The sequence below is a fragment of the Somniosus microcephalus genome, chromosome 6 (genome assembly GCF_052327205.1).
Source record: "Somniosus microcephalus isolate GS21.2 chromosome 6, FLI_Smic_1.0, whole genome shotgun sequence".
Classification (NCBI taxonomy): Eukaryota; Metazoa; Chordata; class Chondrichthyes; order Squaliformes; family Somniosidae; genus Somniosus; species Somniosus microcephalus.
In genome coordinates, this window is record NC_140992.1 from 97772194 (window position 1) to 97786721 (window position 14528).

The 14528-nt window shown below is 46.6% G+C and overlaps 1 protein-coding gene across 3 annotated transcripts; it reads right to left on the reverse strand.

Moving 5' to 3' along the window:
- Positions 1-552: 552 nt before the first annotated feature.
- LOC147115942 (solute carrier family 35 member G2-like) lies at positions 553-14187 on the reverse strand. Of its 3 annotated transcripts, none has more exons than XM_085990616.1 (2): positions 13268-14187; positions 553-2328 (listed from the first exon to the last, which is right to left on the reverse strand). In XM_085990616.1, the coding sequence occupies exon 2, from the start codon at positions 2303-2305 to the stop codon at positions 1058-1060; it is 1248 nt and encodes a 415-aa protein (XP_085846742.1). In that variant the 5' UTR covers positions 2306-2328; positions 13268-14187; the 3' UTR covers positions 553-1057. The 3 variants fall into 3 exon arrangements, with proteins under 3 accessions (XP_085846742.1, XP_085846741.1, XP_085846740.1); XM_085990615.1 differs by having other exon boundaries at positions 12804-14185; XM_085990614.1 differs by lacking the exon at positions 13268-14187 and adding an exon at positions 9574-9642.
- Positions 14188-14528: the final 341 nt, after the last annotated feature.

Consider the following 14528-nt stretch of genomic DNA (forward strand, 5'->3'; position numbering starts at 1 on the left):
TATCCGCGGATCCTATCTGCCTGTGTCCATGCATGCAAAAGTGGCAGTCTTCTTCTTCTTTCATATGGTAGTAGCGAAGCAAATCAAATGTCAATATCTAAGTCAGATATCCAGGCCAAAGCTTCTGGTGTTAACAGCGTGGATATCTTGTAGGCTGCCTGCGAATTTCCTCTGAGCCAGTGCTCAATGATGTGCTCCAGAGTCTGATTAGGAGCTCCACAGTTGCATGATGGGGATGCTTTAATCTTCCGTCTATGGAGAAGGTGGCAGCATCTACCATGACCAGTTCTGAGATGGTTGTCCACTGTTTGCAAGGAAGGTTTGATCCTTCAGGTTGTACTGTGGGGTCCTCTATAAGGAATCCATTCTGTATGTCACAGTTCTTCCAAGCATTTCGCCATCGGCCATCAAGGCTGAGGGGAGATCGCTGAAGGGCTTCGGCGACGGTTCAAAATAGCCTTCTTGATTTGAGACAGTTTAGTGGCAGTATAATTGCACTTGTCATGCTTTTATTCCAAATTAAAATAAGTAAATAATTGTGAGGATTCCAGATTCTTGTTAACCTGGTATAATTTAATTAAGAAACATATTTAATTGGATCGCTGTTTCAAGGTAATGAATTGGAGTATCTTATTCAGAAGGAAAGCCATTTCAACTTACTGTAAAATATTAGGGATGTAGAATATTGTGTTTGATGTTTTCAATTAATACTGCTTATTTACTCATGTTTGATATCAAAGTATTGAAAAATTTAACCACACAAGGTTGTGTAAATATTTCAAACTGTCAAGCGAAACCTCCATAATACTATGCGTGGATAGCATGTTACTTTATTCATCATCCTATCAGCCTTGCATGTACACTGGGTTACTTTTCATTATTAAATACAGACACTTCACAATTGTCTGCTGCACATTTTATTCCACACAACATTCAGAGAACATAACACCAACTGACCATCTTTCGACACTACAATACAAAAAACATTGCACGGTTGACATTCATAGAGCTGCTCGCTCACATTTAATCTTCTAATTATTTATGACATTATTAACATTCATTTGATGGGGGAATTTGTTATCTCCATATAATCATGCCTGCTATTCCGGTTGACCCAGTAAAGCTTGTAACCAGTCAGTGCGAAGACACTGAAGATGATTATTGATCCACCAATAAGGTCATACACGGTTGGGAACATATGGAGGACCAGCAACTGGAGTATCATGGCCACTACAATTTCTAAGTGTTGGACCGTGCTAACTAATGCTGGGTGGAATCGATTTAATGCGTAATATACACCTAAGAAAGCCACTGTAGAACAGATACAGATCCCTAATAGATACCCCCAGGTTTCTCCATCCAATGGTATAATAGGCTCTTGTAGGATAAACATTGTGGACGCACCCCAAACTGTACCTGTCCATCCAAAGGTGAAAAGGGCAGTCCACATGCTAACCTTTTCTTTGATAGCTCTGTAAATGATCATGGCTAGAGCGGTGGTCAACCCAGCCATTACTGTCATGGTATAGCCAAAGGCTTCCTTCCAAAGACCACCCAAAGAATGATCTTCATCAACGATATTGGGGATCATCACCAGGCAAAGGCCAAAGATGCTGCAGACCACTGTGACAATGTCGGTGTAGTCCAAGCGTTCATCTACCAGTAAAAAGGCCAGAATGGCGCTGAAGACTGTGGTGGTGGCTCTCCACATGATGGTCCCGTTGCTTGGGGGCACGATCGCAAAGGAGGTGTAGGCGCAGGTAATGGAGATGACATTGCACACCCCATAAAGAAACAGGCGCATCCTGTATCCACTGGGTCCAAGAGGATGTTCACTGCCATAGCAGACAACCACAACGGAGAAGACCTGGAGCACAGAACGAATGAAGAGCAGCTCCAGGGATGGCACTTTGGACCGATCAGCAGCAAGTCGGGTTATTAATGCAACACAACCATGGGCCAAGGCAGCCCCAAACAGAGCTATCCAGGTTATTCTTGGCGTGGAGACCACACTTTGTCCAGCATTTTCTGTCTGTTGTCCTGTCCCTTTATCTTTCTGTTCCTCTGATAAACTCTGACGAACGTCAATTGTCCCAAAGAATGTTCTTCCTCGTTTTTTAGTATCACCTAGAAGTTTTTTCTTTGGGTTGTCTTCAGCATAATTTCCACTGTCTTGGTATGTCTCTTCGTAGCCCTCTTCTCCAGACTGTGGGTAATGTGCTGTGTATTTCACAGTCACTGTGTTTGGGTGGATTTTCACTCTCTTTTTCGAGGGGTGTGTCGACTTAGTAGGTGAAGACGCCATTTTCCTGTAGCAGAATCGCTCCCCTGCAGCAAATTTCACAGAAAAGTTAAACCTTTATATTGTTTGTCGTTACTGTACCTGTGGCAAAGCATTTGCAGTTAATATTTATGAGCAACTTTATGCACCACGTCAACTGATATATACACAAGCATGTCCCATTGGCCAATTTGTAAAAGCCTTAATTTAAGCTATAACTCTTCCATGAATTTATTAAGACAAAAATTCATTCAATCATAGAGTACAGAATGTTTCAAAAATCACAATGCATCAAAGAACACTATTATAGTAAATTTAGTTAACCCCTGGGTAGCTAACTTTGTGCTAATTTAATAGTCACACAGAATGGGAAAGAGGCAAAGAGATGAGATGATAAACAGCTTAGCTGATCCAAAACATATGAAAACTATAATAAATAACTGGACGTTAACACTGACAGTTTTCAACATTTTATTTTTATAACAAAATCATTTGAGAAATTAATATCAGTCAGATGTTACTGTTAGTGACCGGTAGAAAATTCAACTACACTGCAAGTAAAACGTGTGTCAACTATCAGTGCTAGAACATAAAGGCCCGTATTTTGCGGCCCCTACAGGTGCATACGTGGTGCGTATGCGCCCATGAGGGCCGCGCAATTTCCGGGTTTTTGCACATAAAGTGCATGTGCAAAAACTCAGAACTTGCAATCTGTCAAGGTTATTTTTATCCCCTTTAAAACATTTAAATTTATTTTTCAAAAAATTAAATTTTTGTTTTAAATGTTTAATTAAATTGTATTTTAATTAATTTAAAATATTTATTTGTTATGTTAATGTGTTCTTTATGTGATCCTCATTCATGCTTACAGGGATTCCGTATCTACAGAACCTCCATAAGCATGAATGGGGATCCCCCTTCTTTCATTAGTTGGGCCGGCCCATGTGATCCATGCACCCCTGGGATACGTGGGCCTCTCCGTATGTCTACACATAGAGGCCCAGAAGCGCGAGTCTCCGTGGATCCAGGACCATCAGGTAGGTTTGTATATTTTTTGCTGTTCGGAGGCATTCTCCCGCGGGAAGCCTCTGACTGCAAATTCAGGCCCGTGAATTTATTACTGATTGCTTGACAGAAGTGAAATCTTGATCTTCTGTATTGACGGTGTTTACATTGCATACAAGTGTTGTGATTACTGTGTTTGAGTTTGCAATAACGGGGGAGTGTTATTTTAATTACCGTAATAGTCTTTAAAATGGCAGCAGCAGGAGGAAGTCCAAGCAGCATCACTTTAGGTTAACCAACCAACTGTTAATAAACCAGAGGCTCCAGAAATTCATTGGTTAACCATTCCCTCTGCTGGAACAGACTTCTGGAGAAGGTAGAAACATAGAAACATAGACGATAGGAGCAGGAGTAGGTCATTCGGCCCCTCGAGCCTGCTCCCCATTCAATGAGATCATGGCTGATCATCCAAATTCAGTACCCTGTCCCTGCCTTCTCCCCATATCCCTTGATCCCTTTAGCCTTAAGAAATATATCCAACTCCTTCTTGAATATATTTAATGAACTGGCCTCCATTGCCCTCTGTGGCAGAGAATTCCACAGGTTCACCACTCTCTGGGTGAAGAAATTCCTCCTCATCTCAGTCCTAAATGGCTTACCCCTTATCCTTAGACTATGACCCCTGGTTCTGGACTCCCCAGCCATCGGAAACATCCTTCCTGCATCTAGTCTGTCCAGGCCTGACAGATATAGGTTTCGATGAGATCCCCTCTCAATCTTCTAAACTCCAGTGAGTATAAGCCCAATCGACACAATCTCTCCTCATACGTCATTCCTGCCATCCCAGGTATCAGCCTGGTGAATCTTCGTTGCACTCCCTCCATGGCAAGAACGTCCTTCCTCAGATAAGGCGACCAAAACTGCACACAATACTCAAGGTGCAGTCTCACCAAGGCCCTGTACAACTGCAGCAAGACATCCTTGTTCCTGTACTCGAACCCTCTTGCTACGAAGGCCAACATACCATTTGCCTTCTTAACCGCCTGCTGCACCTGCATGCTTACCTTCAGCGATTGGGGTGGCTTGGTACCTTTAAAAGGGAACTGTATCTGTGTCTGTTGAGGGGTATAGAAATATTAATAACATGACTTAAATTTTTTGCTGGGGAATTACCTGAAGGAACTCCGTGTTCTCTAAAGCAGGAGGCCAATTGGTGGTGATGGTGGGAAGCCCATGATAGAATAATCAAACATAAACTTTGGATGGAGAAGGAGATGGATCCAGTGGTCTTTTTTGGATTGGGACTTGGATATATTTGCTGATGATCATTGATAATTTATTTGTTATACAAACACATTTTCTTCAGAGATTGTTTCTGTAACTAAAAAAACTGGCGGAAATTTGAAATGAAAGAAAATAAAGTACAGGGCAACATATCGCTAGTGTTGTTTGCTTCAGTTCAGATCTGTCTTGTATGCTGGCTGAGGAGAACACTTGGTTGGATCTGGTGCCTTCAATATTTGCAGAGGGTACCAGGGAGTGTGCCAATATTTGTATGGGGTTGCAAAGAATGTGTCAATATTGGCGGGGTTCCTCAAACAGAAAAAATAAAAGCTGCTGTTGTACATGGATGCTGCAAATAAGTTATATTGTCCTCAGGTGGTTGTCAGATCCTGTTTAACCCTGTCCCTTCCTTCTTCTGCTCATTGGTGTAATCGCTCTCTTGACCCTTTGATCCCCAAATAACACTGGCCCCTGTCAGTCTTCCCTTCCCTACCTCTACAGTGTATTTTCTACTGTTTTTAGAAATAGTAGGTTTGGTAGCACCTAACCTCCACTGAGTTATTTATCTCCTCTCACCTCTTTTAGACACTGATGCCGTCCTATATCATGAAATCTATTTGATCTAGGGTGACCTTATGTCCCCGTTTTCTGGGGACAGTCCCCGGATGAGGTACTGTGTCCCCAGGCAAACAATGAGACCAGAGTCCCCGGTTCACGAAACTCGTTCCTGAAGTGTACCACTGGGCAGTGAGTGTAAACCCCTGGGCAGTGAGTGTAAACCCCTGGGCAGTGAGTGTAAACCCCTGGGCAGTGAGTGTAGCCCCCTGGGCAGTGAGTGTAACCCCCTGGACTGTGAGTGTAAACTCCTTGGCAGTGAGTGTAACCCCCTGGGCAGTGAGTGTAACCCCTGGGCATTGAGTGTAGCCCTTGGGCAGTGAGTGTAACCCCCTGGACTGTGAGTGTAACCCCTGGGCATTGAGTGTAGCCCTTGGGCAGTGAGTGTAACCCCCTGGACTGTGAGTGTAAACTCCTGGGCAGTGAGCATAACCCCTGGGCAGTGAGTGTAACCCCCTGGGCAGTGAGTGTAACCCCCTGGGCAGTGAGTGTAACCCCCTGGGCAGTGAGTGTAACCCCCTGGGCAGTGAGTGTAACCCCCTGGGCTGTCAGTTTGTGGCTCTAAAGCTAAATTAAAAGCAAATTGTACAATGGCCAGGGTGACTCACTGCACATGTGCGACTGGGCGGTCTTGCTACGGATGTGCCGGTTGTTGTTTTGGAGTTTCCGGCTGATCTTGTGCTGCTGGATTGTCGGCACCGGAAGTGCCTGGGAGCATGGCAGCTGGAGCGGGTGAGGTAGAGGCCATGGGGGAAGGCCCGGTCACAGTCACCAGGGGAAGGGGGAGCCGGGCTAATCCTAGACACTGTAGGGGGGTCAGGTGTGACCTCAGTCACAGTGGTAGGGGGTCAGCTGTGGCCTCAGTCACTGGGGGTGGGAGGGGTCAGGTTTGGCATTTTTAAAAATTTGTTTATGGGATGTGGGCGGCACTGGCAAGGCCAACATTTATTGCCCATCCCTAATTGCCCTTGAGAAGGTGGTGGTGAGCCGCCTTCTTGAACCGCTGCAGTCCGTGTGGTGAAGTTACTCCCACAGTGCTGTTAGGTAGGGAGTTCAAGGATTTTGAGCCAGCAACGATGAAGGATCGGCGATATACTTCTAAGTCAGGATGGTGTATGACTTGGAGGGGAACTTGGAGGTGGTGGTGGTCCCATGCGCCTGCTGCCCTTGTCCTTCTAGGTGGAAGAGGTCGTGGGTTTGGAAGGTGCTGCTGAAGAAGCCTTGATGAGTTGCTGCAGTGCATCTTGTAGATGGTACACACTGCAGCCACTGTAAGCTGGCGGTGGAGGGAGTGAATGTTTAAGGTGGTGGATGGGGTGCCAATCAAACGGGCTGCTTTGTCCTGGATGGTGTTGAGCTTCTTGAGTGTTGTTGGAGGTGCACTCATCCAGGCAAGTGGAGAGTATTCCATCACACTCCTTACTTGTGCCTTGTAATTGGTGGAATGGCTTTGGGGAGTCAGGAGGTGAGACACTCGCAGCAGAATACCTAGCCTCTGACCTGCTCTTGCTGCCACAGTATTTATGTGGCAGTTAAGTTTCTGGTCAATGATGACCCCCCAGGTTGTTGACGGTGGGGGATTCGGCAATGGTAATGCCGTTGAATGTCAAGGGGCGGTGGTTAGACTCTCGCTTGTTGGAGATAGTTATTGCCTGGCACTTCTGTAGCACGAATGTTACCTGCCACTTATCAGCCCAAGCCTGAACGTCGTCCAGGTCTTGTTGCATGCGGGCATGGACTGCTTCATTATCTGGAGGAGTTGTGAATGGCACTGAACACTGTGCAGTCATCAGCGAACATCCCCATTTCTGACCTTATGTTGGAGGGAAGATCATTGATGAAGCAGCTGAAGATGGTTGGGCCTAGGACACTACCCTGAGGAAGACCTGCAGCGATGTCCTGGGGCTGTGATCACTGACCTTCAACCACCACAACCATCTTCCTTTGTGCTAGCTATGACTCCAGCCAGTGGAGCGATTTCCCCCCGATTCCCATTGACTTTAGGGCTCCTAGATGCCACACTCGGTCAAATGCTGCCTTGATGTCAAGGGCAGTCACTCTCACCTCACCTCTGGAATTCAGCTCCTTTGTCCATGTTTGGACCAAGGCTGTAATGAGGTCTGGAGCCCAGTGGTCCTGGTGAAACCCAAACTGAGCATTGGTGAGCAGGTTATTGGTGAGTAAGTGCCACTTGATAGCACTGTCGATGACACCTTCTATCACTTTGCTGATGACTGAGAGAAGACTGATGGGGCGGTAATTGGCCGGATTGGATTTGTCCTGCCTTTTGTGCACAGGACATACCCGGGCAGTTTTCCACTTTGTCGGACAGGTGCCAGTGTAGCAGCTGTACTGGAACAGCTTGGTTAGAGGCACGGCTAGTTTTGGAGCACAAATCTTCAGCACGACAGCCGGGATGTTGTCGGGGCCCATAGCCTTTGCTGTATCCAGTGCATTCAGCCATTTCTTGATATCACGTGGAGTGAATCGAATTGGCTGAAGACTGGCTTCTGTGATGGTGGGGATCTCAGGAGTAGGCCGATATGAATCATCCACTCGGCACTTCTGGCTGAAGATGGTTGCAAACGCTTCAGCCTTGTCTTTCGCACTCACGTGCTGGGCTCAACCATCATTGAGGATGGGGATATTCATGGAGCCTCCTCCTCCTGTTAGTTGTTTAATGGTCCACCACCATTCATGACTGGATGTGGCAGGACTGCAGAGCTTTGATCGGATTTGTTGATTGTGGGATCGCTTAGCCCTGTCTATAGCATGCTGCTTCCGCTTTTTAGCATGCATGTAGTCCTGTGTTGCAGCTTCCCCAGGTTGGCATCTCATTTTTAGGTACGCCTGGTGCTGCTCCTGGCATGCTCTTCTACACTCCTTATTGAACCAGGGTTGGTCCCCTGGCTTGATGGTAATGGTAGAGTGAGGAATATGCCGGGCCATGAGGTTACAGATTGTGGTGGAATACAATTCTGCTGCTACTAATGGCCCACAGCGCTTCATGGATGCCCAGTTTTGAGCTGCTAGATCTGTTCTGAGTCTATCCCATTTAGCATGGTGGTAGTGCCACACAACACAATGGACGGTGTCCTCAGTGTGAAGACGGAACTTCATCTCCACAATGACTGTGCGGTGGTCACTCCTACCAATAATGTCATGGACAGATGCATCTGCAACAGGTAAATTGGTGAGGGCCTCATTCACTGGGGTGGGTCAAGTGTGACCTCAGTCACTGGGGGAGGGGTCAGGTGTGACCTCAGTCACTGGGGGAGGGGTCAGGTGTGACCTCAGTCACTGGGGGAGGGGTCAGGTGTGATCTCATTCACTGGGGTTGAGGGTTGAGGTGTGACCTCAGTCACTGAGGGGGAAAGGTCAGGGGTGACCTCAGTTACTGGGGGGTCAGGTGTGACTGTCACTGAGGGGGAGGGGTGAGATGTGACCTTAGTCACTGAGGGGGAGGGGTGAGATGTGACCTTAGTCACTGAGGGGGAGGGGTCAGGGGTGACCTCAGTCACTGAGGGGGAGGGGGTGACCTCAGCCACTGGGAGGGTTCAGGGGTAACCTCAGACACTGAGGGGGAGAGGTCAGGGTGACCTCAGTCACTGAGAGGGGAAAGGGGTCAGGATGACCTCAGTCACTGAGGGGGGAAGGGGTCGGGGTGACCTCAGTCACTGAGGGGGGAAGGGGTCGGGGTGACCTCAGTCACTGAGGGGAAGGGGTCGGGGTGACCTCAGTCACTGGTAAGGGTCAGGTTTGACCTCAGTCACTGAGGGGGGAAGGGGTCAGGGTGACCTCAGCCACTGGGAGGGTTCAGGGGTAACCTCAGACACTGAGGGGGAGAGGTCAGGGTGACATCAGTCACTGGGAGGGGTCGGGTTGACATCAGTCACTAGGAGGGGTCAGGTGTGACCTCAGTCACTGGGGGGAGAAGGGGTCGGGTGTCTGAATGCATTTCAATAGTGTGATGTCACATCCACTGTAATTATACACACAATTATTTTGCATTTATAGTATATATGTGCAACTGTAAACATATAGGCTGCTAAAAAAATTGCCTCATGACGCTGCGCAACCTACATTTTCCATCCTGGGTATTTTGCTGTGCGCCCACCCTGTGTGTCCCCGATTCGGTTTAGAAAATATGGTCACCATAACTTATTCATAAAGGTTTCCTAAAAAAAATCTGCGAGCAAGGATTCTTGGTGGAGATAGCAATGATAATATTTGCAATGAGGGAAGGGGCAGCGCCAATATGTGGCTCCTTGGCCATTCCATTGACCAGAACTACGGAAGAAAATGCTTCAGAAATCGCTTTCTTAGTTTACGCCCCTATATTTGAATGAGGAAAAATTGTCTTGACGCCATTTCCATTGTCCACAGACCTGCAAAAGCGGCCATCCATTAACAGCCCGGACTGGTCCCTCACCGCGCCACCCACACGCTCTCATTCTAGAAGAAAAAGTTATGATTAGGAAACGAAAAAAGAACTAAAAAATGAATTGTTTATGATGGGACTTTGGATAGCTAACCCGAATGGCAGTACTAAACTAGTCCAAGCAACTCGGGAATATCTGGTTTCAACATTCACATGGGCTTTTCAGGAGTGTCTCAATATTTATAGGGGATCCTTCACTCTGAAAAAAATAAAACCAAATGTTTCTTAAGACAAGGGCTTATTAAAATGTGCGTTTTTATGGCAGATATAAATGGTGTTAGTGTCCTTTTTATTTTCCGTGTTGTCAAGGTGAGTCTTGATTTACACACACGCACAGTAACTGTTAAACCCTAAAATCTGATTCTCTTACTCGCAGTAAACTGGCTGCTCGGGTAAAGTCAGTCTTAAACCTAATCACCTTCCCTAACTGTTCTAATGGAAACCAAATGGTTTGGATTTGTTTTTCTGACTCACCGTAGGCTGACAGCAGAAAGGATCAATTCCGTTCGGTTCCAGGTATGAATGCACGTGTACGAGAGGAAGTCGTTACAAAGACTGCAAGGTTAACTTGCAAAGAGGCCGATTTATTTCAAAGCATCCATTCAATATTAACTGTGATGAATTGCTGTGTGTTTATCATTTACTTTATTAAAACAAATGAGAAATGTATTCATAAATCCGAATGTAACCCCCTCCCCTCCCCCCGATTGGAATAGCACCGAGCCAGCGATACAGGCGGGCAGGAATCCGACAAGGATTGAATCCGCTTTGACTGCAGGACCTGCTCCTACCTGAGAGGTTAGCGCCTGGAGATCCTTCCCGTATCCCTGGGGGATCTACAGTTTCTCTGCGACCCTGTTCATGCTGCCTTACCCAGGTAATAGGGACACAGGGAAATAATACAGGGCTCTGCTTAAAATCGGAAAGAAACGCCCCACAACAGAGTGAAGATTCACTATGTTCAATGGCCGTTTTTGCTCAGACATGGAGCTCCTTATTACAGCGACAAATGGAATAATTTACTGGAGATTTTGAGTGGTGCTGGCTCTCTCGGGATTTGCCTGTTGTGACAGCTCTTGACTTCATTGCTGCATGCATCATTGCATTCAGGACCCTCCAGGTCAAGCTACAGTGGCTTCGATAACTGAATGCCGAAGAATTTCCTTGCTAATTTTTTGGTGAATTCTCTTTAAGGTTAAGATCTATGTTTGTTTCCCCAAATTCCTTGCTGCAGCTTCCTGGGTATAATAACTGAACTATAGTTAAAACGTGAAAGGCCAGACTGCCCGTCTGATCAAGTGGTTGTGATTACTTGATGATAACTTGGACATGTCATCATGGAAATAAATGAAAACAACCCGCTTTAATGATTAAAATGCCGGGATGGAATCATTGCAGATTCGATTCAACATCTTTGGTTATGGAAGTTTAGGTGAAGGGCCGAAATGTTGCTATACAAAGAAAACTCACAAGAAGCTATTAAATTTTTCGTTTCTTACACTGGGAGGGGCTGCCAACAGGGGAACACTTCCGATGTTTAAAATTAAGGCAACACGTTTAAACTAAACAGTACAATACGTCAAATAAAAACAGAAAATGCCGGATCCACTCAGCAGCTCACGCAGCATCTGTGGAGAGAGAAACAGTTAACGTTTCAGGCCTGATGACCTTTCGTCAGAACTGAACAAGGTCGTCAGGCCTGAAACGTGAACTCTGCTTTTCTCTCTCTCCACAGATGCTGCCTGACCTGCTGAGAGTTTTGCAGCATTTTTTTGTTTTTAATTCAGAGTTCCAGCATCCGCAGTGTTTTTGATGTTTTTATTGCAGTTCCCCACACCCTGGTCGCTGCGGGGAAATCTCAGGGTTGGGGTTTTCAGGCACGGATCAGAGTTACACTGTGATGCAACTTGCCTCCGCCTCGTCAGTCTCTCTTCTCCGTATGCAATGGCGTCAGAGGCCGTCATCGTGTCAAAAGCAACTGTTTATGTTGTATTATCTCGGCAGCACCACGTGGCGGCAGCAAAACAGTTGAGTGGACCGCACACCGATTAATGGGGACCCGACAGAAGGTTACAGAAAGCTGGAAATGGAGCGGTACTTAATTCAGAAGGCCGGATTTAAAACCAGTTAGCCAGAAAATGTTCAAAAATAAGGTGGCTGCAGACTCCAATGCGAGGCACCACTGATTAGTTTAATCCCAGTGCATGTCTGTAAGGATGGCCAGGTGTCGAGAACGCAACATCTTTTAATTGCAAGTTTGCTTTTCTCAGCACTCATTGGAAAATATAATTGTGCTTGTTTGCTTTTGGGGTCCTTGAGAAAATCCAAAGTACGAGATAAGTAAAGGACCAGCAGCTACCGGCAAACGCTACAAAATAAAACGACTGGAATATGTACACGATTAATCCCAAGTTATAAGAAACGGTTGAAGAGCTATCTCCAAAACTGCCAATAATTAGTGACAATGATTTTTAGTCGAACTGAATGACGTGCGTGCACCTAAAATACCATCTCTAAATAGGTGTAAAAGGAGCCCCGTAGTTTGAGACGAAAGCAGTTGAATTGGGTTCGCCTGCTCTAAATGTACATCACACACTGACATGCAATCTCCTTCTGTGGTCCAAACACACACGAGCATCTCAGTGAACCGAAACGCGGCGTCTCTGCGAGCAAGCTCGAGTTAAATGAGCTGGAAGCCGCCCTTGAAGGTCCTGTAACATTCACTTAGCATCCGCTCTTTACCCTTTACAACCCGGCCGCCTGTGACCGGCATGCAAACACATTTAGGGTGGAAGCACGAACGGTTCACCAGTCCAGCACCATCCCCGTATGGATTTGATGATCCCGACGTTAGCTTTACAATTACTTCGACCCTCCTTTCCCACTATAGAGCAACATTCCATGAATCAGACCTGTATTAACTAGTAATGGTGAATGACAAACTGGCTGGTGAAAGTAACCTGGTAGATTGAACGGTGAAAATGGTAAGACTAAGAAGCGCAGCAAGTACTGCAGCTCGCATAATAAATCGAATATAATAGACACAAGACAAGTGGCTCCGTTTCCTATCAGAAGGCAAATGCTTACGGTCCCCCCCCCATGCATGAAAGAGGAAGCTAGGGCGCTCCACCAGAGATCTGTCTCCACCACGGTGGATAGTAACAGGACTTGTTTTACCTTCCCTGTCTGTCGGACCAAGGACTTGCAATGGTGCTGAAAGCAGTCGGGTTACACGGTGGAAGGAGCACGGCTGCGGTGTTCATGCGACGGCTGCCAGGTTCCCGCCATTCTTCCCGCAGAGCTTCTGGTGGCACCGAGATGTTCCGAGAACCTGCGATCCCCGGGGGACCCACCGCGATCTTTGCGGGTTACCTGAGAAGAAGGCACCGGGGGAAGATGCTGCAAGGCAGAGATGGCTGTGGTTCCAAGCGCTAATCTCTCTCCTTCACCTACACTGAGCAGAAGCCAACCAGCTGCAAGATAAACTGAAGGGGGCAAAACAACAGTGCATGCGCACAGGAAGCTGTAGTCATCTCATTAAACAACCCACAGGTGATCGCCCCGAGCATTTGCAACAACTTATATGCACAGTCGATTCCGCATTTTTAGCAACAGATTCCTGATATTCCCGGTGTACTCACTGCTGTTATATTCATGTCCATCTGGCAGTATCGTGTGCGCGCCCGCGAGCACAAACTGCTCTCAAATAAGGAATCAGTTCTCTGCAAAAGTTCAGCTACCTGCAGTGAGCACTGCGTGTCAGTGCTAGCTGACTAATATTTCTTTACATTCAGGTAGAAACCAATGGAAATCCCTTATAATCGTGGTTCTGTTCAATACAGGATGTCTTCCATTCTCACTCAGGTCGAATCAAACGTGAATGTATCATTAATGCTGCTGGTGCGACACTATTTGCCTTCAGGACGATTTATTTTTGATGCAATGGTTTCAGTATTATATTTTTCTTAGTTTTTTACTTGAAAGATTAGTAATTGCAGGACAATAGCTGGCACACCACTGGTTTCGCTCTTCATCACCAGATCTGGCTGGACCAGATCAAGCGCTATTGGGCCGTACTTTCCTCTGCCAAACCTGCCCACTATTCCAGGATCATCCTGGACGGCAAATATATCCTCCCCGCTTCCTTTTTCCACTACCAACCATCTCCTTAAACCCCTCTCCCCCGCCTCCACCACTGTCACCTCCAACAACAAGTGCGAGGAGCTCATGGACTTCTTTGTCACTGAGTTTAAGACCATCTGTTCAGCTGTCTTTGCTGCTTCCCCATCCTTCCTCTTGCTTAAGAAGCCAAACCTCTCCCCAGGCTCCCTCCACCCTACCGCTGAACTCGCGTCTTTCTCTATTTCCCTTCATACCTTCTCCGAGCTCATCTTGAAACCCATCTGCTGCTCCTTTGACCCAATTCCCACTAAACTGCTGATCATCCAATTTCCCTAACTGGCCCCCATGCTGATTGACATTGTAAATTGTTCGCTCTCACCAGGTACTGCCCCCTCCTTTTCAAAGCTGTTGTCATCACCCCTCTCAAAAACCCACCCTGGACCCCTCTGTCATTGCAAACTACTGCCCCATCTCCAACCTCCCTTTCCTCCCAAAGTCCTTGTATCTGTTGCTGCCTCTCAAATCTGTGCTCATTTCACCACAACTCCATACTTGAATCTCTCCAATCAGGTTTCTGTGCCTGCCACAGCCCCAAAATGGTCCCAATCAATTTCATAAATTACATTCTCTGTGACTGTGATTATGATGCACTATCACTCCTCATCCTACTTGACCTCCCTACAGCCTTTGACACTGTTGACCACATCAGTATCCTCCAAAGCCTTTCCTCCACATTCCAGCTCAGTGGGATTACCATAAGAACATAAGAAATAGGAGCTG